At 38.7% G+C, this 23775-nt stretch overlaps 1 protein-coding gene across 4 annotated transcripts in view; it reads right to left on the bottom strand.

The window, feature by feature from the left end:
* The window catches only part of NLGN4X (neuroligin 4 X-linked), a 195392-nt gene that overhangs the window by 68871 nt on the left and 102746 nt on the right, over window positions 1-23775 (bottom strand). For 3 of the 4 annotated variants that reach the window (XM_074858877.1, XM_074858879.1, XM_074858878.1), the window contains one exon: window positions 22141-22293. The exons of the other annotated variant lie outside the window; for it this stretch is intronic. In XM_074858877.1, the coding sequence (XP_074714978.1) occupies window positions 22141-22293 (153 nt within the window). The remainder of the gene's footprint in view (window positions 1-22140; window positions 22294-23775) is intronic. 4 annotated transcript variants of the gene reach the window in all.

Here is a 23775-nt window from a genome sequence, read left to right as displayed (position 1 = left end):
AATAGTTGCCTGCTGAATTAAATATTCCCATATGGCAGAACAGGTCACCTACAGATTCTTTTAATAAAAGCAAAATAAACATACTGGGTTTTTTTGGTTTTTTTTTTTTTGGTGGAGTTGACTCTGTCCATACCTGATGTGTTGATCATGTTGAAGGTTTCTATAGCAGCTGTTCCTAAATAGTCATTGCCTATTACAGAACACACTAGCCTAGGATTCAAAGAACGGGACTTGTATTCTTGAATTCACTACTGATTTTCTGAATGTCTTTATGTAGTTATTGCCTCTTGCTATGTTTTTACTATTTCTGCTTGCTTTCAATGTCAGCATATATATTTGTCTGTGAGGAAGCTCATTAAAAGAACCTCTAAAATGATGTTACATAAGATGATGTACTCTGATTCCTAATCTCTTGAGTGATATACAAAGTTCTATACCGGGTCTGGCTGAGCCAGAATTGGTTTTCCCCTATAGCAGCCCTCATGGTGCTGTGTTTTATGCTGGGAGCTGGCAGGGTGTTGATAGCACACTGGTGTTGTGGCTACTGCTGAGTAGTGCTTACACAGCACCAAGGCTCTTTCTGACATTTTCCCCCTCACAGTGGGACGGGGTGGGCAAGATCTTGGGAGGGGACACAACCAGGACAGCTGACCCAAACTGACCAAAGGGATATTCCAGACCATATGACGTCTGCTCAGTATAAAGCTGGGAGAAAGGAGGAAGGGGGTGGGGTCACCCTTGGGTCTCCAAGGCAACCACTACGCGTATTGGAGCCCTGCTTCCTGAGAAGGCCCGACATCGCCTGTTAATGGGATGTAGAGAATAAATCTGTTTTCTTTTTTTTGCTTCCGCACGCAGACCTTTGCTTCGCTTTGCTTATATTAAAACTGCTTTTGTTTTACCCACAAGGGTTGGTTATTTTCTTTCCCCTCTTTGCCCTGTTGAGAAAAAAGGGGAAAGGGGAGGAAGTGATAGAGCAACTTGGTGGGTACCTGGCATTTAGCCAAGGTCAAACCACCACAAGTTCACAGAGTTTGGCTTAAATAAATCTCTTTAAACACTTTTTATGTCTTGAAGAGTAAATTTTATTTGAAGCTATTAATACTGTTTGTGAGAGACTGGATCCACCTCGCAATCATTACAAAGCAATAGAAGTAAATACGTGGTAACTTTTGGAGTGTCTAATGTTCAGAATTCTGGGTTACCCCCTAAACTGTAGCTCACAAGGCATTCAAGAGAACTAAAAAGTAATTTTTATATGCAAGTGCTGTTTCCCTGATCTTTTTTTTTTCAAGCTGAAGTTCTGATGGCCCTACCAGTACATCTCTCATATATTTTTTAAATGTTCTAGGCTATTGTCTTGGATGCCTAGACATGAAGGGAACTATGCTATTTCCTATCCTTTAAAAGAATCTATGTATTCAAGATTCAAGTTAGAGGGACAAAAGCCCTACCTTAAACCAATATATTTTTGAATATTTTGTAAGAGTTTGTAAAAGGTCCCAACTGCTAAAGTACAAGTAGTTGCTTACAGGCAACTTAACCAAATTTGTTTAACACCTGCAGGTCAGCCTTGCCACTTGTTGGATGTCTATTAACTATTTTTGATTGATTATTCTAGTTATGGGAAGTATCAAGGAAAAATAAAACAGTAAACATTGAAAACAATTATTTAGAATACGAACTTACAGCACACTGAATTGGATGTAGTTCTTTGAATATTGGTATAGTTCAAGCTGATCCTGCAGTTGTCCTTACAAATTAAAAAAAAGAAAGTCAGAAAATCCCAACTTGTTTAGCAGCATCTGAGTAGAGGCTAACTTCTGTTATCATACTCCTGCATACAGGAACTTTCTGATGAACCAGTCTGCTTCGATTATGTTGCTAACCAATGCCATGTGGTAGTGACCAGTGAGACTAACGAAAGACCCTGCTCAGAAATTTTTTATGCAGTCTTGCTTTTACTGTAAACAACAGTGAGCATGTGTCATTTTACCAATAAAGGGAAGATGCTCAGTTGTTTCCCAAGTAAAATATATTATATTGTATACATATTAATTATATTAATATCTGGCCAACATGCTATTTCTTATTTTTCTGATGCTGTCTCCTATTTACTTATTTTTATAAACAGAAAATTGCATCGGTCATTCATTAGAATTTCTAAAGAAGTATCTCTCTATATATTATTTCCCTAAGATGTCAATTTAATTTCCCTTAGGCAGGGTGTATCAATGTCATGCACACTGAGTACTGCCTTCAGGAAGAAAAAAGAGTGGAAAGTAAAATGTCACCAATTTACAACTTCTGTGTTAACTTGTCTTTTTATGTTTCTAAATGTAAATTTTCCTCACTGAGATAACATAAAAGATATTTCAAAATATGGGATTTTTAATATATTCTTCGTTTATGTACCATTTTTTGACCGATACCAAGATGCAGGCAATTTGTCCTTAATGAGTCAGCTATATAGGTAACCATACTTCTTTGTCTGAGTTATTTGCTTTGTGTTATTATTTTTGTAAATGACAGTCAAGTTATTAAAATGAAAGGAAGACCTCTGCAGTAAGAGAAGATGTTGCCTTTTAAGGAAAGCAATCTGAAGGTGAAAACTGGATGCCTTAAATTGAAAGGTAAATGTCCTATTGATTTAAACAGCAGCAGGATTTCATCATGAATGTGAGAAGAATCTGTCCCACATGTTATTGAATATATTCAATGCAGTTATGAAGAAATAATAATTCAAGCTCTGTGTTATTTTAGCAGGCATGCACAATGGATTTTTCCTTCTCTATAAATTTTCTTTTTCAGAAGACTGTATTTGAAGTAAATCTCTAGAGTATTTTCTCATAAGTGGTGTCCATGTACATATCCTCTATGAAGGTCATAAGGGGGGGCATACTATTGAGCTTTAATAAAAATATACCTTATGAAGATAGATTTTTATTAAATAACTTCAAAAAGGGGCCTAAGAGGGAAAAGAAACCAGCAACACTCATAGAAAAGTAGAAGGCTAGCTAGGTTTGATTCTGTCTTATCAGACACAGCATGGCTAGCTGGCTTCGGTAGGCACTATAAAAATATCAGTAAAATTACCTTGTGTTTCAACTGAGCCTTGACAAAAATCACAGGAAAAAACACAGGTATAAACTGTGAGAGGAATGGCTGGGGAGCAGCCCTGCAGAAAGAGATCTGAGGGTGCTGGTTGCCAGCAGGCTCATGTGAGCCAGCAGTGAGCCTTGGCAGCCAAGAGGGCAAACCACATCCTGGGGTGCATCAAATACAGCATAAGCAGACAGTCAAAAGAGGTGATTGTCCTGCTGCATTCAGCATTTGTGAGGCCTCACCTGGAGTCCTGTGTGCAGTTCTGGGCCCCACAATTTAAGAAGGATGTGAAGGTCCTTAAATGCGCCCACAGAAGGGCAACAAAGCTGGTGAAAAGACAGGAAGGAATGTCCTGTGAGGAGCAGCTGAAGACTTTGGGCTTGTCTAGTTTGGAGAAAAGGAGCCTGAGGGGCAACTTCACTTCTCTCTACAGCTCCCTGAGCAGGAGAAGCGGAGAGGGAGGTACTGAGCTCTTCTCCCTGGGATCCACTGACAGGACGCATGGGAACGGTTCAAAGCTGCACCTGGGGAGGTTTAGACTCAGCATTAGGAAGCATTTTTTTATGGAGGGGGTGGTCAAACACTGGAACAGACTTCCTAGAGAGGTGGTCGATGTCCCAAGCCTGTCAGTGCTTAAGAGGCATTTCGACAATGCCCTTAACAACATGCTTTAACTTTTGGTCAGCCCTGAACTGGTCAGGCAGTTGGACTAGATGATCACTGTAGGACCTTTCCAACTGAAATCTATTCTATTCTATTCTATTCTATTCTATTCTATTCTATTCTATTCTATTCTATTCTATTCTATTCTATTCTATTCTATTCTATTCTAATAAATGAGAGTTCATAGGTTTTTCACAAAGGCCCCATTTTTCTTTTCTAATAAAATAACCAAGTGATTTAAACTCTGCACTTCTGACAAGCAGCAGAAACTTCCATGCTGCAAGATAAGTGATTAAAATGTCTTTCCTTTAAAAACAGATTTTTAGCATTTGCAAATGAAGATGAGGCCATTTTTGAAAGAAAAAAAATATGATCCTGGCATTATATAAACCATGTACATCTACACAAGCAGATGCAAAGTCATGAGCTCTAAGCAGGCAGATTGCAAGCTGGAAGCTGTATTGTACCTTCATTATGAGTTGTGAAAGCAAAGCCATTCAGTAGTCCCTGGATCTGTTGGTGTCAATCTGACAGCTCTTAGTCCCATGCACAACAGAAGGGAAGCTGTTTTTTCTTCATACTTTAGTTATTTCTGTGCCAATAACAGTTAGGAGCTGCAGTCACAGACAAGGACAGCCATTGCATTGGATAAACCAACCATCAGAAAGATGGTTCCTTCCTCAGAGACTTTATGATGTAAATTGGATAATCACACTCAGAGATCATGGTTATAGTTGTATGGAGAAAAGAAATTATCCTTCTATCACTCTACTACTATGAACAAACAGGTTTGCCCCATTTTATCAACCTGCAATCCAAGTTAGAAAAAAAGAGAAATCTTCTACTTCTTTGAGAAGTCATCAAATGAAGCAATGTAATTCCTCCCAAGAGCAAGGGAAAAGTAGAGATGAAATTAGGAGTTTATGAGTCATAGCTTGTTCTCACGTCTATTTTGGGAGCACAACATCTGTAGGCCACCCTTTATTCAAGGATATTCAGAACTGAATTATTTGTATTTTTATCGAGACTAATCTAAGTCCTCGATGAAAAACAATTGAGAGTCTAGGGCAGAATATGTGTTTGATTCCTCCTATTTCCCACAGTAAAATAAAAATGATAGGTAGAGAGTGTGAGGTTTTTTTGATTGGTTTTGGGTTTTTTCCCCTCTGTCCAGGAAACAGGAATTCTGGTGATATTTCTTTGGTAACAGGAAAATGATACGGAAGATAAGAAGCTTCACAGTCAAATCTCCTAAAAGTTTACAGTAACTCAGTCACCTGTACCAAAGGCATAAAGCTTTAATGGTGATATTGCTCCCTAAAAGATTCAGAACAAAAGGTTCACCGATTATGTCCTGCTAGGATAAACACAATCCCATTGAAACTATATGGACATGAAATTTCTGTCACGATTAATTTGTCTCAATCTGGTACTGGTTGTGGGCTAGACAAACTTCTGTGTACATTAAGGTATTATTTGATACCTTTCTACCTATTTGAAATACTTTGTGATAGAAACTCAATTAGTTAAGAATGTGATTATAACAGAGACATGAGGGTATTAGGTAGCTACTTGCTATTCAAATGTAAAAATATTTTCACAGAGCACAAATATTTACAATCAGACATTATTTGTTATACATGGAACACAAATGAAATGTGAAAAAGCGTACTTATGATATTGTTTCAGAAACAGTCACATACCTGAGTAAATGTTAAACATTGGTTTAACATTTCTAGAAGAAATGAAAACACAAACTTATGCAGCATACTTACAGAGATGGGTTTTGATTTTCTTTACATGTTTAAGATCTGATTTTATGTAAATTAATATAGTATCAGAAATATAGGTTCCTTCTAGTTTTATTCTCTTTTCTTAAGTTCTACTAAAATGTAAGCATTTATTTTACCTTTTCCCAGATCTCCAAGGGGGTACTTAGTTTTTGGCAAAACACATAGTACAATCCACAGACTGTGTGAGAAATGGGGAAAAAATAAAAATGGAAACTTTTGAAACCATTTTTTTGCCTGTTACAAGCCTTCCACTTTTCCAACAGTAATTTTATTACATCTCACATTGCTATACATTCTCCTAATTGATGTAAGCTCTAAATGAACCAGTGCTATTGCAGGAGACCTGGCACTAATAAATGCCAAAAGAACACATTATTTTGATTCCCTAAATGGTAGTAATCATTTTCAATTAGAAAGCAGAAGTGAAAGGATGAAAATTGATGGCCTGTCTCAGCTGCTAGCCTTTACCTGCAGATATCTATTGAAGAACGCACTTAACATTCATCACCAGGAAAAGATTTATTCATTCAATACTCTCAGATACCTTATACAGGCTTTTGGAGCTATTAAAGCAAAAAATTCATTGTCTGTTCTGAAGTGGAAGCCCCCCAAACACACAGGGAGCATATTTTTAGTTCCATACATTGTGACTAAATATACATTGTGTATATTTAGTTCCATCCTATAGTGACTAGTACAGCAGAGCTGAGACTTGATAGGGTATTGTAAAGCAGTAAACATATTTTGATCCTTCAGTGTCAGTCAGTCTGGGATTGCAAGGAATGACATGGAGCTCTGAAATAATTCAGGAAAAAATGCATTTGTTTTGTGCTATCCTTCCAAGAGTACATCTCATTGGTTGGTGCAATCACACAGCTTTAACTCTACGAACCATCGCACAATGCTCCCCTGCCGCCTCAGTAGTAGGATACTGACATTACCAGCTACCTCACACATATTCCTGCTCTCATTCAAGGAATGGTTAGATTGAGTTACACGTAACAATTTTTCCTTCTAATTTCTGCATAGAATATTGCAGCTCCCTGCAATGTGGGGATGATGTGGGGAGGCCGACTAAGGCACAGCGATCATGAAATAATAGAGTTCTCTACTCTTAGAGAGACCAGGAGAGGGAGCAGCAGAACTGTCATCCTGGACTTCCAAAGGGCTGACTTTGTCTTGTTTAGGCACCTCCTTGACAGAATCCCCTGGGAGGTGGTCCTGAAGGGTATAGGGGTCCAGGAAGGCTGGACACTCTTTAAGAAGGAAGTCTTAATGGCACAGGAGCAGGCTGTCCCCAGGTGTTGTAAGAGAAGCCGGCGACAGAGAATGCCACCCTGGCTAAACAGGGAGCTTTGTCTGCAACTCAGGGAGAAGAGAAGAGTTTACGGCCTTTGGAAGAAGAGGCTAGCAACTCACAGTGATTACAAAGATGCTGTGAGGCTATGCAGGGCGGAAATCAGGAGGTCAAAAGCCCAGCTGGAAATTAATCTGGCTTCAGCAGTCAAGGATAACAAGAAATGTTTCTATAAGTATGTCAACAGCAAAAGAAAGACCAGGGAGAGCCTCCATCCCCTGCTAGATGCAGGAGGAAACATGGTAAGGAGTGATGAGGAAAAGGCTAAGGTGCTTAATGCCTTCTTTGCCTCAGTCTTTAATAACAAGATTAGTTGTACTGAGGGAATCCAGCCTCCTCAGCCAGAAGACAGACACTGGGAGAACGATGCCCCCCGCGATCCAGGAGGAGACAGTCAGTGACCTACTGCATCACATAGACACACACAACTCTATGGGACTGGATGGGATACACCCGAGGGTGCTGAAGGAGCTGGCTGGGGTGCTCTCCAAGCTGTTTTCCATCATTTACCAGAAGTCCTGGCTGACTGGGGAGGTCCCAACAGATTGGAAATTGGCCAATGTGACGCCCATCTATAAGAAGGATCAGAAGAATAATCCGGCAAATTACAGGCCTGTCAGCTTGACTTCGGTGCCCAGGAAGCTGATGGAGCAGCTCATCCTGAGTACCATCAAACAACACGTGCGGGACAACCAGATGATCAGGCCCAGTCAGCATGGGTTTATGAAAGGCAGGTCCTGCTTGACAAACCTGATCTCCTTCTACGACAGGGCGACCTGCTTATTGGATGAGGGAAAGGCTGTGGATGTTGTTTACCTTGACTTCAGTAAGGCCTTTGACACTGTTTCCCACAGCATTCTCCTGGCAAAACTGGCTGCTCAAGGCTTAGATGGGCACACACTTTGCTGGGTAAAAAACTGTCTGGATGGCCGGGCCCAAAGAGTTGTGGTGAACGGAGTTAAATCTGGTTGGCGGCCGGTCACAAGTGGTGTCCCCCAGGGCTCGGTTTTGGGGCCACTCCTGTTTAACATCTTTATTGATGATCTAGACGAGGGGATCGAGTGCAGATGAGACCAAGTTGGGTGGGAGTGTTGATCTGCTCAAGGGTAGGGAGGGTCTGCAGAGAGATCTGGACAGGCTGGAGTGATGGGCTAAGGCCAACTGTATGAGGTTCAATAAGGCCAAATGCCGGGTGCTGCACTTGGGCCACAACAACCCCCAGCAGCGCTACAGGCTTGGGGAGGAGTGGCTGGAGAGCTGCCAGTCAGAGAGGGACCTGGGGGTGTTGATTGACAGCCGGCTGAACATGAGCCAGCAGTGTGCCCAGGTGGCCAAGAAGGCCAGTGGTATCCTGGCTTGTATCAGAAATAGCGTGGCCAGCAGGGACAGGGAAGTGATCTTACCCCTGTACTCGGCACTGGTGAGGCCGCACCTCGATTACTGTGTTCAGTTTTGGGCCCCTCACTGCAAAAAGGACATTGAATTACTCGAGCATGTCCAGAGAAGGGCAACGAAGCTGGTGAAGGGTCTGGAGCACATGTCGTACGAGGAGCAGCTGAGGGAACTGGGGTTGTTTAGTCTGAAGAAGAGGAGGCTGAGGGGAGAACTCATCGCCCTCTACAACTACCTGAAAGGAGGTTGCAGAGAACTGGGGATGAGTCTCTTTAACCAAGTAACAATTGACAGGACAAGAGGTAATGGCCTCAAGTTGTGCCAGGGAAGGTTTAGACTAGATATTAGGAAGCATTTCTTTTCAGAACGGGTTGTTAGGTGTTGGGAATGGGCTGCCCAGGGAGGTGGTGGAGTCCCCATCCCTGGAGGTGTTTAAGAGTTGGGTTGACATAGCGCTTAGGGATATGGTGTAGTTGGGAACTGTCAATGTTGGGTTAATGGTTGGACTAGGTGATCTTCAAGGTCTTTTCCAACCTAGATTCTGTGATTCTGTGAATTATGGAGCATTTAATACAAAATGAAAGATTTAACATGTATTTCTTTCAGTCAGCCAGAATCTTTATAATAGTATTAAAAGTATACATTTACACTTTTGAGGAAACTATAAAAAACGGTGTTTAAAACCTCAGACCATCATCTTGGTGTCTTCTTATGAAATAAAGGGATTAAAACATTGAAATCTTGACTCATTTGAGTTGACTATTAAATTTCTTACTGACTTCAATGCATTTAAAACTTCATCCACAGTTGTTTTTCTGTAGTAAGCTACAGTATAATCAATGTATGTATTATTACATCATCATTGCATTTCAGCCTGATGCTCTAAATTAGAGTTGTTAAAGTCTGAGAATCTAAGAAATACTGTGAAAATATTTTACATCCATATTAAGACAATGTTTTAAGTTACAGGTGGATTCTTTCTTCTCCCCTATGTTGCTCCTATTATATAAAAGCACTCCAAACCTTTCATCTTCTTTTGACTGACATGAAGACAAGTGTAAAGTTTCAGATTTCAATGAATAAAAATCCTTATGATCCAAGATGACAAGAGGAGTTACCTTTACTAAATAACAAATTTTAAAAAGAAAAAAGAAGTGAGAAATGGACATTATGAGCAATATCCAGTAGAGCCCTTATGATTCATCCCACCACTGGATCTAGCCCATAGATATGAAGAGCATTATAAAGGAAGTCCAGACTGACTATTCTCCAGAATATGAAGAAAAATTAAAAGAAAACAATGAAGAAGTTCTCCCTTTCCAATCAAAGATTTCTTGCACAGATTTGAGTGTTTCAGAATTCCCACAGTCTCTTCACCATTTTTTAATTTCTCTTCTGGACATTATAATTCCTTAACTGCTAAAAAATTGATATAATTTACGCTTTTGTAAGAGTTTTTATCACTGTTCACAAGGTATAGGCAAATGAAAATACCAAGCAAGCCTAAGCAGCATCTGATTTCAATAAGAGCCTTAATAAGAACCTTGACAGCTGCCAGTAAGCCTTTACAAAATGTAGCTGTAAATGGGCTTTCATGCAAGTTGCTAAGAGCAACTCGTCACTTTCAAATGCAAGCTCAGCTCTACATGCCTTATGGTATGCACTCCAGTTTGTGCTGTGTTGTGGCTTCCAATCTCTTTTAGAGTTCCCTAAACGGCAAACATTAATCAGATTAATTCCTGCAAAAATGAATATTAATTTCATAGGGAAGACAAAGAACAACAATGTGGTCAGGAAGTTCTAAGTCCATACCACAAATTGTCCTGCAAAACTGCCTTCTGGCCCTTAGATAAGCATGAAAGAAAAATCAACTGGATAATTTATTAAAAGTCATTAATTTCTGCAAGATTAGATTTTTGAGAGAAAATGCAGAGCAGGCCAGCACATCCTTGGAAGCATGAGCAACCAGTAACTTTAATTTTCTCCCCTCAGAATTTATACAGGAATTCTGTAGTTGTGAGAACAACTGCAACTCCAGATTTATATAGATTTGCCAGCAACAAAGATGAAATGGAAGGTTTTATAGCAAGAGTCATATTTTTTCCTGAATCAGCAGTTGCTGAAGGATATTTGAACTTCACTTGAACTTTAAAACCACTTACTTTTTTTACCAACTATCATTTTACAGTGACAATTCCTTAATCTCAGGTTATTTCAATAGCTCGTTATGCTTCTTTTATTACCGATTAAGAAAATGACAGTAAGGCAATACTTTCAGGTTTATACTAGATTATCACTGTCATTGAGTTAATTTCTGAATTTTGTAATAGTAACATAAAATCCATGAGTTAAATACAACAAATGAACAATAGGTGCTAGGCTATATTCCAAGCTTTTAATTCACTCAGACTACTTTAGAGGTATCTGTGAAGATGTATTTTGACCCTAACTTTGATCTCTTCTCCCAGACTTTCAGGCAAAAGCTCTACTCAGTACTAATGAATTGAAATGACACTTAAATATAGTTCCAGTCTAAACAAAAAAGTATGAATATGGTCAAGACTTACTTCTTTTGAAGTACAAATTTTCACTATTGCTTGACTGTAAATTCTAAAATAATAATTCTTGGTTTTCTTCAAATCTTTTATAAAAGGAATATTACTAATATAGAATGATTACTGCCCAAGTAAGTATAAAACCACAGAGTTTCAGGGAAGGTATTAGGAATTCACAGAAAAATATAGATAAGTCATCCCAAAGCATGATATCTAAAAAATAAACAACAGTGCAGAAAATTCTTACTTCTCAGTGTTATTACAGAGAAAAAAAATTACTGAATTAATAACTGAATCAATATATACTATTAAAAAAACTGTCACATTTTCATAGTTGCATTTCAATTCATAATATTGTTTTAAATTAATCTAGATAGAGTCACACTTACCGTGAGGTTGCCAGAAATGTTCAAGTTATGACTGCCATCCTTCCACATGTATGCAATACTAGGAAATGTAAACTAAGTAAACTAGAACTGCCTCATAATATGTTAACATTTAGTGCCAATAGGTCACTGATTAATATAAATATTTTAGAGTACCAGTAATGATACTAGGAATTCCAAATATCAAAGCAAAAAATTGGGAATACAGATTCAACATTTCTTTACATAAGATTCAGAAAAAAAGTCATTTATGTTTTATAAAAAAAAAAATCTTTTGTATAAACTGATTAACTATGGAATCTCCACAAAATTTACATGGATTATATAAAAAACTCACCTTAATACTAAAATATATCATGAAAATAGCATTTTGACCATCTGTCAACGTGACAACAATTTACTGACATGTATATATTTTATCATGTTCAAAAATCTTATCAAATAAGCTTTCAATTACATAAAAATACACCTCACAAAAAGGTGTCTAAATGTTTGTGGGTTTCAAATGAGTTACAGAGATTTGAACAAATTATATTTATTATACAAGCATGTTTAATATTTTCACTGTAGTTTATTTGCACGAGCAACCTCATAAAATGTTTTTTAAAAATAGCTTTTCAGTTTGTAAGACTCTAAATGACTTTATCTCATTTTCAAAACTGCATGATAAGCTTATATCAATAGATGCAGAATTTTGTGCATTTGATTCTTCCTTTGGAAGTAGCTAATGTATGAAAGCAGACTTTTTTTAAAGTATCAACATTTGATTGGATTTCTTTCACATATTGTTATAGAAGTCCTCACTGCTGTCTGTCTAAAGTTCAGGTACTCTACCCATATTTGAACAACAATATAAAAGTTGTCTCAAAAAGAGACAGAGTATCTAACTGTTACTCATAATTTCTGAAGATGTTTATCACATCGGGACACTCTTCTTGCACTGCCAAAATACCAGCATCAGTATATAATTTCAAAACCGAAACATATAATTCTTTCACACACAGTAGGGACAAAGTTGTTAAAAGAATGTATTATAAATCTTAGCTAACGCAAAATGTTCTTAAAGAAAGAAAGTATGCTCAATGATGAACAAGCATCAGCTTACTCAATTAATTACAAAAAATCAGTGAATGACCTAAAAATCATATTTTTTTACTTTACTTACATTGTCCTGTAACTTTTTGTTCTGTTTGACTATATAGACTATGATAAAAATTATTTTCTCAGAGCATGCTTTACTAGCTTAGTCAGCTGGGTCAACCCATCAGGCCTGGAGTAAGCAGATTTTGTTGCATTTAGGTAAGAGGAACTCTGTTAAAAGGTTCTTGCTAAATTCCAGTTTTGACAATCACATTTCGACAATGTCCATAATTGCCCTTGACTACAGAACTATATAGAAGTTATCTAAGCTCGTTGGGGTTCAGACGCTATAAAAGTAAGCCATATGAGAGCAGAACAAGATATTAAGTGCATTTGTGATTGTAAGACAATCACAGCAGTACCATGTACTCACTCTATGAAAGGAACATATCTAATGTTAGAAACTCTATGAATGTACACACAGCTTCTGATGACACCACAACTTATGTACTTGTTGCTGCTGATGTTTGAAACAGAAGATGTAGTGACATGACAGCCCAAAACCAATGGGATATGGATGGAGTTTATCAGCTGTATTTGTACAAATACTATTTCTGTGACTTAACAATAGATTTAAAATAAGAGAAAAAGAGAAAAATGGAATAGAAAAAAGCAATGGGATTAACACTTGTGTGTCATTGCTGGGAATTTAGGAATTACACTGAAGTAGAAAATCAGATATGACAACTGACATTAGCTGACAAAATTATTGGCCAACTAAGAAGAGAGGCCAGAGACCAAACTGGCCAGGAAATATTCTGCATGAAGCTTAGAGATGTAGGTGAGACAATGTAGTGAAGTTTGCACTGGCTTCAGCAATGCAAAGGGTCACTATAAGCTAAATTGAGCTTAAAAAAAACCCCTCTCCTTTCTTGTGTAAGCATGAAACTGATTTACTTAGCACACTCCAGTTCCTGGGTCACTCCCATGCATACTAATCTACCTATGGCCTTTTCTACCAGGAGATCACCTTTAAGTTTCCTGTACTAGTGGAATCACATGCACTGGAGGTAGAAGAGGGCTGTCTGGAGGCATGTCTCAATTTAAAATACAGAGTCATTCTGTACAACAATTACACTGGTGAAGATAAAATTCAACATATTGTAGACTATTGTACACTGCCAATATGAAAGAATCTGGCTCATGAGGTCATATACTAACTTATTTGCTTTGATTACCACTGAATAGACTAGACTAGACTAGACTAGGTCATAGAATAGTCATAGAATAGTCACAGAATAGTCATAGAAAAGTCACAGAAACATAGAATGGTTTGGGTTGGAAGGGACCTTAAAGATCATCTATTTCCAGCGCCCCCACCATGGGCAGGGACACCTTCCACTAGACCAGGTTGCTCAAAGCCCCGTCCAACCTGGCCTTGAACACTTCCAGGGAGGGGGCAGCCACAAACTCTCTGGGCAACCTGTTCCAGTGTCTCACCACCCTCACATTGAAGAATTTCTTCCTTATATCTAATCTAAATCTTTCCTCTTTCAGTTTAAAGCCATTACCTCTTGTCCTATCACTATACTCCCTGATAAGGAGTCCCTCCCAGCTTTCCTGTAGGCCTCCTTTAAGTACTGGAAGGCTGCAGTAAGGTCTCCCTGGAGCTTTCTCTTCTCTAGGATGAACAACCCCAACTCCTGCAGACTGTCCTCATAAGTAGGTGCTCCAGCTCCCTGATCATCTTCTTGGCCCTACTCAACCCGCTTGAGCAGGTCTATGTCCTTCTTACATTGGGGCCCCCAAAGTTGAACACAGTACTCCGGGTGGGGTCTCACGAGAGCAGAATAGAGCGGGAGAATGACCTCCTTCGACCTGCTGGCCACACTTCTCTTGATGCAGCCCAGGATACAGTTGGCTTTCTGGGCTGCGAGTGCACATTGCTGGCTCATACTCAGTTTTCCATCCACTAATATCCCCAAGTCTTTCTCCACAGGGCTGCTCTCAATCCACTCATGGCCCAGCCTGTATTTGTGCATGGGATTGCCTCGACCCATGTGCAGGACCTTGCACTTGGCCTTGTTGAACTTCATGAACAGAACAGAACAGAACAGAATATAGCTCAGGAGGAAGGGACCTACAAATGGTCAGTCAAATCATTTACAACATACACTGTTTCAGTGCGTTGATGTTTTAACTTGCAAACCAGGCACTCAATGAAGTAAAGAAAGCTGAGGTTCTCAATAGCTTGCACAAGTACTGAGCCTCCTTGCAAACTGAACTGATTTATATTACACTACCTAATAGGATCACTTATAGAGAGCTGTAATTGCATGTGGACATTATTTCTACTAAGAGGAAGTCCAGCCTTTTCAGACACGGTACCTAAAATGGATGCTTATTGCCAAAAAGGGAGATAGGTAAGAGAGAGACTATTCTTATCTGCATGATTTGGAATTCTAAGAGGAAGAAATGTGAAATTGCAAGTGGTCTTGGAAATGCTAAGTCAATTTCACAATTCTGAACTCTCAGTGTGTCTCATTTACTACAGTAGATGTTTCTTTTAACTTTGGCTTCCAAAATACTGATTCATATTTCTAGAATTCATCTCAGGTTTTGCCTTTAATAGCTCACACAAGAACATCAAACTCACATTTGAATATGATAATTTTTTGAAGATTGCTTAAGATTTTTTTCTTCAAAATGTATAACATTTTGAATTTAACTGCATTAAAAATTGTGCTAGGGCTTTGGGGCTTTGGTTTTATTCTTTTGTTTGGGCTTTTTTTGAGGGAGGGTGATTCTTCAGATTTAATTTTTACTGTTACACAAGCTATAACAGGGATTCAGCATATTGAAGTCTCACCATGAGACAGACAATTCAGGTCATGTCACTGTAAAACGATAATAAACTTGAAACTCCCTTCTGTACTTTTCCTGCTAACAGAATCCTGAAAAAGGCAGTAAAACAGGGTTTATAGCTAGGTTGGAAAGATGTAACTTCTCCTTAAAGCATATCCACAAAGACTAAGAATGTAGATAATGCAGAGGAATTGAGCAGCTTCTAGACTGATTCAGGTCACTGAAATCATCCCATTTTCTGTAATACTAAAACATTCTTTGGAATAGGATATCTGTTTTGCCTAATCCTCCCACTCTGCTGAATTTCCATTATTTTAGTTAAATAATTTTCTAAATAGTTTGGGAATTTTGAAAATTCAATCAACTGTTGAATAACTTCAACTTATAAAAAGTACTATCGTCCTACAGAGTGTTCAAAGCATGGGGTGGCAGTGGGGAGACAGCAGGATTTAGTACTGTGTGTTACAGTACTGAATTTATCAAGATATGGGAGCACTGCCTTGCTCTGGGACAAGTTAGCAGTTTCCTCTAGCTCCAGCAGTGTCTTTAGTCATCACTGTGGTGAGGTATGAGTAGGAACAGAAACTGCTAAGCTAGGCAGAGGCAGGATCCTCCCAAACCCTGAAGTGCACAATTAATTAAACACAGCATCGCAACACTCCACTTTTTGAATACTGCGCACTACAATAAGTAAAAGGAAAAGCTAAATCTATTTTATTGTCCCAGAAGCATCTTATCCATGGAATATATTTTGATAAATGCAAACTTAAAGGGAAAATATGTCCTTCTAAATAACACCAACAACTCATATTATTGCTGCATGCGTGCTTGGGGGTCTAGCAATCTCAGGAAGAATAATTTCAGTACTTTATTCAGAGGATAGAGAAGGATAATCAAAAAGTTGGGAAGTCTTGGGCCCAGCTGTCTGCTGTTTTCCATGGTGCTACTTGAACACAGAGAGAGAGAGATGAGGTACTTATTCCCAGAGCAGCTCTGCAGACTTCCAAGACAGAGAGGAAACGTGGTTCTTCTGTATTCTGGAGTTACAGATAATTATTGTTCAGTGCACAGTCTAAAGGCTTATATTTTAGCCAGATGCAAGAAGAAAAGATAGAGATGAAGATATTTGTCTCTACCATCCAGTTAAAATGTTTTATAGCCCTCAAGATTACCATGTTACAGCTACTTCAAGTAAAGCCTTTTTTCTGTCTAGGACGCCTGCTTTCTGGTTAACTTGAGGCCAGAATTTTCAGTATCTCAGTTATAGCCAACTGGCAACCAGCCTATAAAAGATGGAGAAACTTTGTCTTTATGGTGCCTCCTAAAACCTGCTTTTAAAATTCAAAGGGTGCAATGTTGTGTGTTAAAACTAGGTCTTTTCAAATCATAAAAGACTTTTACTAAGTTATAAGATGATCACAGATTCCATTAAATATAACTAAAATTATATCTGAAGGCAGTAAAAGAAACCCATATAGTTTATATTCTATTACCTTGACAAATATTCCATGGCTGTATAGATATTGCTTGAGGCCAAACTCAGTGAAGGATACTCAGGTAAACTAAGTGGTCCCCAACAATTTTCATTTTCCCTTGTCTATGAAGGTGCATTTCCAAAATCCAGGCTTTCTCAAACATATGTAATCATCGTTACTGATTTGTTCCCAGGATCTCAAACTGTGATTTGTTCCCACAGTTTAAACCTCAGGAAGCTGATGCTAGCAATAGCAGCAGCAGTTGCCTCTTGCGGAGAGCACTGTGAGGGTTATCATGTCCCCAGGGGATGTCTGAGGGGGTTTCTGGGTTCCCAGCACCCTTGGGCTGCTGATTGGGAAGGTACCAGCCAGCAAGAGACAGGTCTTGCAAGAGGGGCGGGCAAGAGTGAGACAGTGACAGTGAACCCTGGGGCCAGTTCAAACTACAGGAAGCCACATACAACCAGCCAGTGGGGAATGCCAGCTACCAGGAGCGCTGTGAACAGGCTGTACAAACAGGGACAGCATTGGCTGGGAGCAGCACTGGCAGTTTGTGTGGCAGCTCGTGAAGGCAGGGTGTGCAGGTAGTGCTGCCAACTCTGCCAGTGAGAGGGCTGCTGCCTGCTCTGCAGGATTCATCTGACCAAGTGAGGCAAGAGCCTCTTTGCCAACAAGCTGGCCAGACTTATAGGGAGAGCTTTCAAGTATATTTAGCAGTTGAGGGGGATGGAGTCTGGTGTAACAGAGAAGAGCTGGGGGCTGCTGATATATTAGGAACCAACAGAGAAACACCTATGAAATATCCCAAAGGAATTAGGGCATTTTCCTCTAAAAATGTGACATAGTTGATAGCCCAGATGAAGTGTCTCTATACCAATGCATGCAGCATGAGTAACAACAGAAGGAGATGGAAGCCACTGTGCAGCTAGAAAGCTACAATCTAATCACTGTCACTGAAAACTGGTGGGACAAATCACATGGCTGGAGCACTGCAATCAATGGCTATAAACTATTCGGAAGGGACAGGCAAGGAACAAGAGGTGGTGGTGAGGGGTTACCCTCTATATAAAAAAATGGATTGACTGCACACATCTTTGAAAAACAGCAATGAACAGGTTGAGAGCTTATGGGTGAAAATTAGAGGCCAAGTCAACAAAGGAAACCTCAGGGCTGGTGTTTACTGCAGGCCACCCAGTCAAGGGGAAGATGTCGATGAAGCGTTCTTACTTCAATACAGGAAGCGTCATTCTCGAAGGCTCTGATCCTGCTGGGGAGTTTTAATCACTCTGACATCTGCTGGAAAAGCAGCACAGCACAGCAAGCTGTAAGCTGTCCAGGAGACTGTCAAGAGCAGGTGATAGACAGCCCAACCAGAGGAGATGCATTACTGGACTTGTTGCTCATCAATCAGATAAACTAATAAGAGCCGTCAAGACTGGTGGCAGTCTGGGCTGCAGTCATATCTTGGTGGAATTCACAATCTTGAGGGATAAAGCCCAGGTGAAGAGTAGGGTCAGGATGCTGACTTTTAGGAGAGCAAACTTTCAGTTGTTTAAGGAATTAGTAGATGGGAGCCCTTGGGAAACTACCCTCAGGGATAAAGGAGCAGAAAAGAGCTGGCAGCTCTTTAAGGTTCATTTTACTTAGTGCAAGAGCTCTTGATTCCCATGTGTAAAAAATCAGGCAAGGAAGGCAGGAGATTGTCATGGCTCAATAAGGATCTCCTGGACAAACTAAAGTGTAAGAAGCAAATGCACAGGCAGTGGAATCAGGGACATGTACCCTGGGAAGAACATAAGGATACTGCCAGGTGTGTAGGAATGGGATCAGAAAAGCTAATGCGCAGTTGGAACTGAATTTGGCAAGGAATATGAAGAATGAAAAGAAGGATTTCTACAGGTACATTGCTCAGAAAAGGAAGATGTACTCCCTCAATAAATAAGACAGGAGAACTAGTGAAAACCGGCATGGAGAAGGCCGAGATACTCAACAATTTTTTTCCCTTCAGTTTTCATTGGTAATCTCTCTTTCCACATCTGTCAAATCCCTGAACCTCAAGGCAGAAATTGGGGGAATGAAGTCCTTCCTATTGTAGGAGAAGATCAGGTTTGAGACCACCTGAGGAACCTGAAGAATCACAAGTCCATGGGACCCAATAAGATGCATCCCAACTTCTTAAGGGAAATAGTAAGATCATGGAACAGGACCTCATGGAAGTTATACTGAAGCATGTGGAAAACAAGAGAGGTGATTAGAGACATCAACATGGCTTCATTAAGGGCAAATTGTGCCTGGCTCATCTGGTGGTCTTTGATGAAGTGACTGCATCAGTAGACAAGGAAAGAGCGATTGATGTTAGCTGCCCAGATGTTTTTAAGGCATTTGATACAGTCCCCTATAACATTCTTTCCACTAAATTGCAGAGATTAGTTTGATGGATGGACTGTTAGATGGATAAGGAACTGGCTGGATGGCCACATCCTCAAGAGTTACTGTCAATGGCTCAATGTCCAAGTGGAAACCAGTAACTAGTGGCATCCCTCAAAGGTCCATACTATTTAATACTATTTAAAATCTTCATTACTGACACAGCTGGATTGAGTGCACACTCAGCAAGTCTGAACAACACAAAGATAAGTAGTGCACTTGATGTGCTAGAGGGAAAGGATGCCATCAAGAGGGACCTGGACAGCCTTGAGGAGTTTAGCAAAGGCAAGTGCAAGGTCCTGCACCTGCCTGGTGGATTGAGAGAGCCCCGCGGAGAAGGGCTTGGGGATATGGGTGGATAAAAGAATTGGACATGAGCCAGCAATGTGCACTCACAGCTCAGAAAGCCCACTGTATCCTGGGCTGCATCAAGAGAAGTGTAGCCAGCAGGTCCAGGGAGGTGATTCTGCCCCTCTGCTCTGGTGAGACCTCATCTGGAGTACAGCATCCAGTTCTGCGGTCCCCAGTACAAGGAAGACATGGACCTGTTAGAGTGAGTTCAGACAAGGGTCACAAAAAGGATCAGAAGTCAGGAACACCTCTATTATGAAGAAAGGCTGAGTTGGGGTTGTTCACTGGGGAAGAGAAAGGTTCTGGGAGACCTTATTATGACCTTTCAATATATGAAGGGGACTTATAAGAAAGATGGAGAGAGACTTTTTACCAAGGCCTGTAGTGACAGGACAAGGGGTAATGGTTTTAAACTGAAAGAGGGTGGATTTAGATTGTATAGAAGGAAGCAATTGTTTATGATGAGGGTGGTGAGACACTGGAACAGGTTGCCCAGAGAGTTTGTGGCTGCCCCCTCCCTGGAAGTGTTCAAGGCCAGGTTGGACGGGGCTTTGAGCAACCTGGTCTAGTGGAAGGTGTCCTTGCCCATGGTGGGGGCACTGGAAATAGATGATCTTTAAGGTCCCTTCCAACCCAAACCATTCTATGATTCTATGATTTGTCTGGCTAATACCATCCAGTGATTATCTATGCAGTCCTAATAGATTTTCTATCTACTGCTGTTCATGATACCATATAGACTGAAAGGAAAATAATTTCATGTGCTTCAGGAACAGAAATAACATGTATGGTATGTATAACAACCAGTATTCAGGTCCATTCAAGTGATAATTTTCCAGAGGAAGGAAAGATAGATAGATAGATAGATAGATAGATAGATAGATAGATAGATAGATAGATAGAAAGAAAAATGGTCTTCAGTAACTCATTATTGTGATCAATTCAATGCATATTCTTCTATCACAGGATGTGATAACAGAGATAGAATTACACATCTCTGTCATTAAAATTAGGTTTCTATGCATACTCTTAGGTATAAACTTACAAATCAAATGCAACTGAAACATCAGATTTACAGAAATAAATATATCTTTCAAAAAGAAGGTAATCCAAACTAGAAGAAATGGATACGAATATTGTCAGTCTTCAAACTGTATGTCATAATAATTATACTCCTTTTTTAACTTTCAAGAATAATCATGTTTGTTTTCCATATGGTTGTTTACCTGAAGAAATTTGTGTTCTCTCTTTCATTTTTTTTACTTATGAAGCAAGTCAAAAATACACTTTGTTTGACAACAACAATTCCTTTTTTTAAGAGAGTCTTGAGTTCTTTACATATAATTTTACTTTCCTTTTTTTGGGGTGTTTCTGAGTACCAAGATTGCATGCATAAACATACCAAAATATCTTTTTATATTCCTGGATTTCTGCTTAAATCTGACTCTGTCATAGAAAAAAATGCTCTTCTGTATTTAAAGAAGAGTCAAAATCAGGGACAAGAAAAAATTACTCAGTACTCTGATGAGCTAGAACATTGCTGGAACACATTAACCCCATTAATAGATAACTCAGCAAAAGAAGTTTCCTGTGTTCCAGAATAGTACATGCCAAGAATATAGATCAGCTTTGCTATCAAGGAAAACAAGATTAAAAATCTTTGTAAAAGGCATTCTAAATTGAAAACCACACAAACAAAATTACTGTACCTTACCTTGTGTATTTAAAATACTGTAAATATGAGCATTTGAGCAGTCTATATGCTATTCTATACAAAATATTTGTTTTTTCATTCAGGTAAAAATTATTTCTAATCTCTGCTACTATGAGCAAACTTTTAGCTTAGTTTTCTATGGAAAAGTAGAACTTCAATAACTGAACCTTCATTTCGAGAAAAGCCTGGTACATGCAAACATCCAGGAGCTGGAATCACAGAGAAGACAGAAAAGATTTTTGGTCTGTTGTCATGGATCTAAGGTTATTTTCTTATTCAATCTAATGCTGACAGAGGAATATTCATAATGTCAATAAGATGCAGCTCTTGTTCTGTTTGAAAGACATAAGTATTAATTTCTCTCAATATTATAGTTCATGGTTACGGAGTTCCTTATATTTAGGAAGATAATTTTACATTAGTCCTTGAAATCCCTTGACTTCATTTAGCTGCAACATAAATTCCATCAGTGTATATAGCCTGTTTTTTCTGTATTACCTCTAGATCTTCTGCCCTAAAAAATATTTTGCACATGTAAATAGTAAATGCAGATAAATAGTAACATTTTCCCTCTTCCTACCATTACCAACTGCTTTGAAACTGGTGAGTACTCATTCTTCATTATTTTTTTTTTTTACATGGAATTGAGAAGATTTTAATAAGAAAAAGATACAAGTTCTCAAAACTTGTTAAATCACTGAGCCAAGAGCAAATATCATCTGATGACAAATTTAACATAAACCAGCAATAACATCATTATAAATATCCAGTCATTTTTGTCTAAAGGTGAAGGCAGCTGTCAAAAAGAATGTAGTCTAGCCCAGTTTCCATAAAATATTGAACAGAATTCAGAATCCACCAGTAAGAATGTTCTGTTTTAAAAACAAAACTAGCCCAAGGATCTATGATCAATCAGTAGATAAATTAAGCAATCAAATATTTCTATGTTATTGGTGATGAAGAAAAGAGTCACTTACCTAAAACCCCCAGCCTGTAATTGAGAGTGACAACAATGACATTTCCATAACTTGCGAGAATGCTGCCATCAATCATATTGCCAGTACCCTCCATGTAAGATCCACCATGGATGTAGACCATAACGGGTTTCTTGCTGTTCTGATCATGAATGTCTGAAAAAATTCAAGTAAGGAAAACATAATAAAGTAATAAAAAATAAGAAAATACGATATTAACATTTTGTAATGATGCTAAAAATGTTCTTATTTATTTCCTATGTTTTCAATATCATCACCACTTTAATCAGCTAGCTTACACAGTTCAGGATCATCCTGCAAGCCTGATATTTATAGTTTGAATATTTCTGTTGGTTACTTCAAAAACAATTTCCTCTGAAATGTTTTCAGAACACCTGTAATGCCTCCAATATTACAAGGAATTTAATTTGAATATAAAGATCTAAAAGCCTAAAGAGAAAAATCACATTATGAAATAATCTTGTCATTTTTAGACTATTCTGACTCAAGTAGATGCCAATTTAGTAATATCTGTACATCTAATAATAACATTACAATAATGATCCATACTTTCCCATTCCTCACTGAGACATAATTGTTGAAATTATATTCCAAATAGTTCAGTAAGAGATAATATCACAAAATCAAATTGTTCTGGTAGAAATAAACATAGTAAACTATTCCATCTTTCAAATAGCCTAGGAGTTAACAAACAAAGAGAATTTATGTGAATTCACAGCCCAGATGTTTTGCATTTAAATCAAATGATGTCTTTTGTATTGTACTTTTCCTTGTCATGCTAGCTAAGCCTTAAAGAACAGCCTTAACTTAATGCACCTTAATGGTATGGCTGATCTGTTTGTATACTCAGAAAAGCTCTTGACTGCTTTCAAACAGGTAAACAGCGGGGTCTTTATTTCTAAAAGAAAGTTAAATGAGATTGATAGTAATATTTTCATCGTTCAGAGTGAGTTATAAAGATGCACTTGTGGTGTACTGAAAGGTGACAGGCTGATGTCAACTTGCTTCTCTCCCATATGCACTAATCAATGATTTGGGGTATATTTAGGACTGGATTCATCTCTCTTCCTCTGATAACCGAAAAGTTATGCTCCTGATCCCAGAGATGGTTCAGACTTCCTAAATTAGGAATTTATGCCATCTAAAGAAACAGTGGTAACAGGGGCTAAGCTCCTTTAAAAAGCAGAGGGCAATTCAGTGAGCTGCCATTAGATATACACACCTTTTACAAATAATTCAGTGTATCTGCACATGGAATAGGAGCACTTTTTTCAATCATATAGTACAACATACAAGGGAAAGCAGAATCTCTGACCGTTCAATCAGGATTTAAAAAAGCCAATAAAACAGTGTTCTCTTTTGGGTAGGACAGTCATACATTGAACAGTGGAAAGGGGAAGTTCAGGAAGAAAAAGCTGAGCTAAATACCTGGAGGTAGGGAACCTGGGTTTGAAAGCCTTCCAAAACTCTTCCCTCTCCTCAGGTTTGTTAGGAAATACTCTAAGATACCAAAAATGTGATCAGCAATGAGGTACCACATATATAATATTTTATGTATGTGGAACTAATATGAGCATATTTAAAGGTAAATTTTGACTGGTCATATTCCTATGGCCC

The sequence above is a fragment of the Strix uralensis genome, chromosome 2, assembly GCF_047716275.1.
Source record: "Strix uralensis isolate ZFMK-TIS-50842 chromosome 2, bStrUra1, whole genome shotgun sequence".
Classification (NCBI taxonomy): Eukaryota; Metazoa; Chordata; class Aves; order Strigiformes; family Strigidae; genus Strix; species Strix uralensis.
This window is presented reverse-complemented; position numbering and strand designations above follow the sequence as displayed.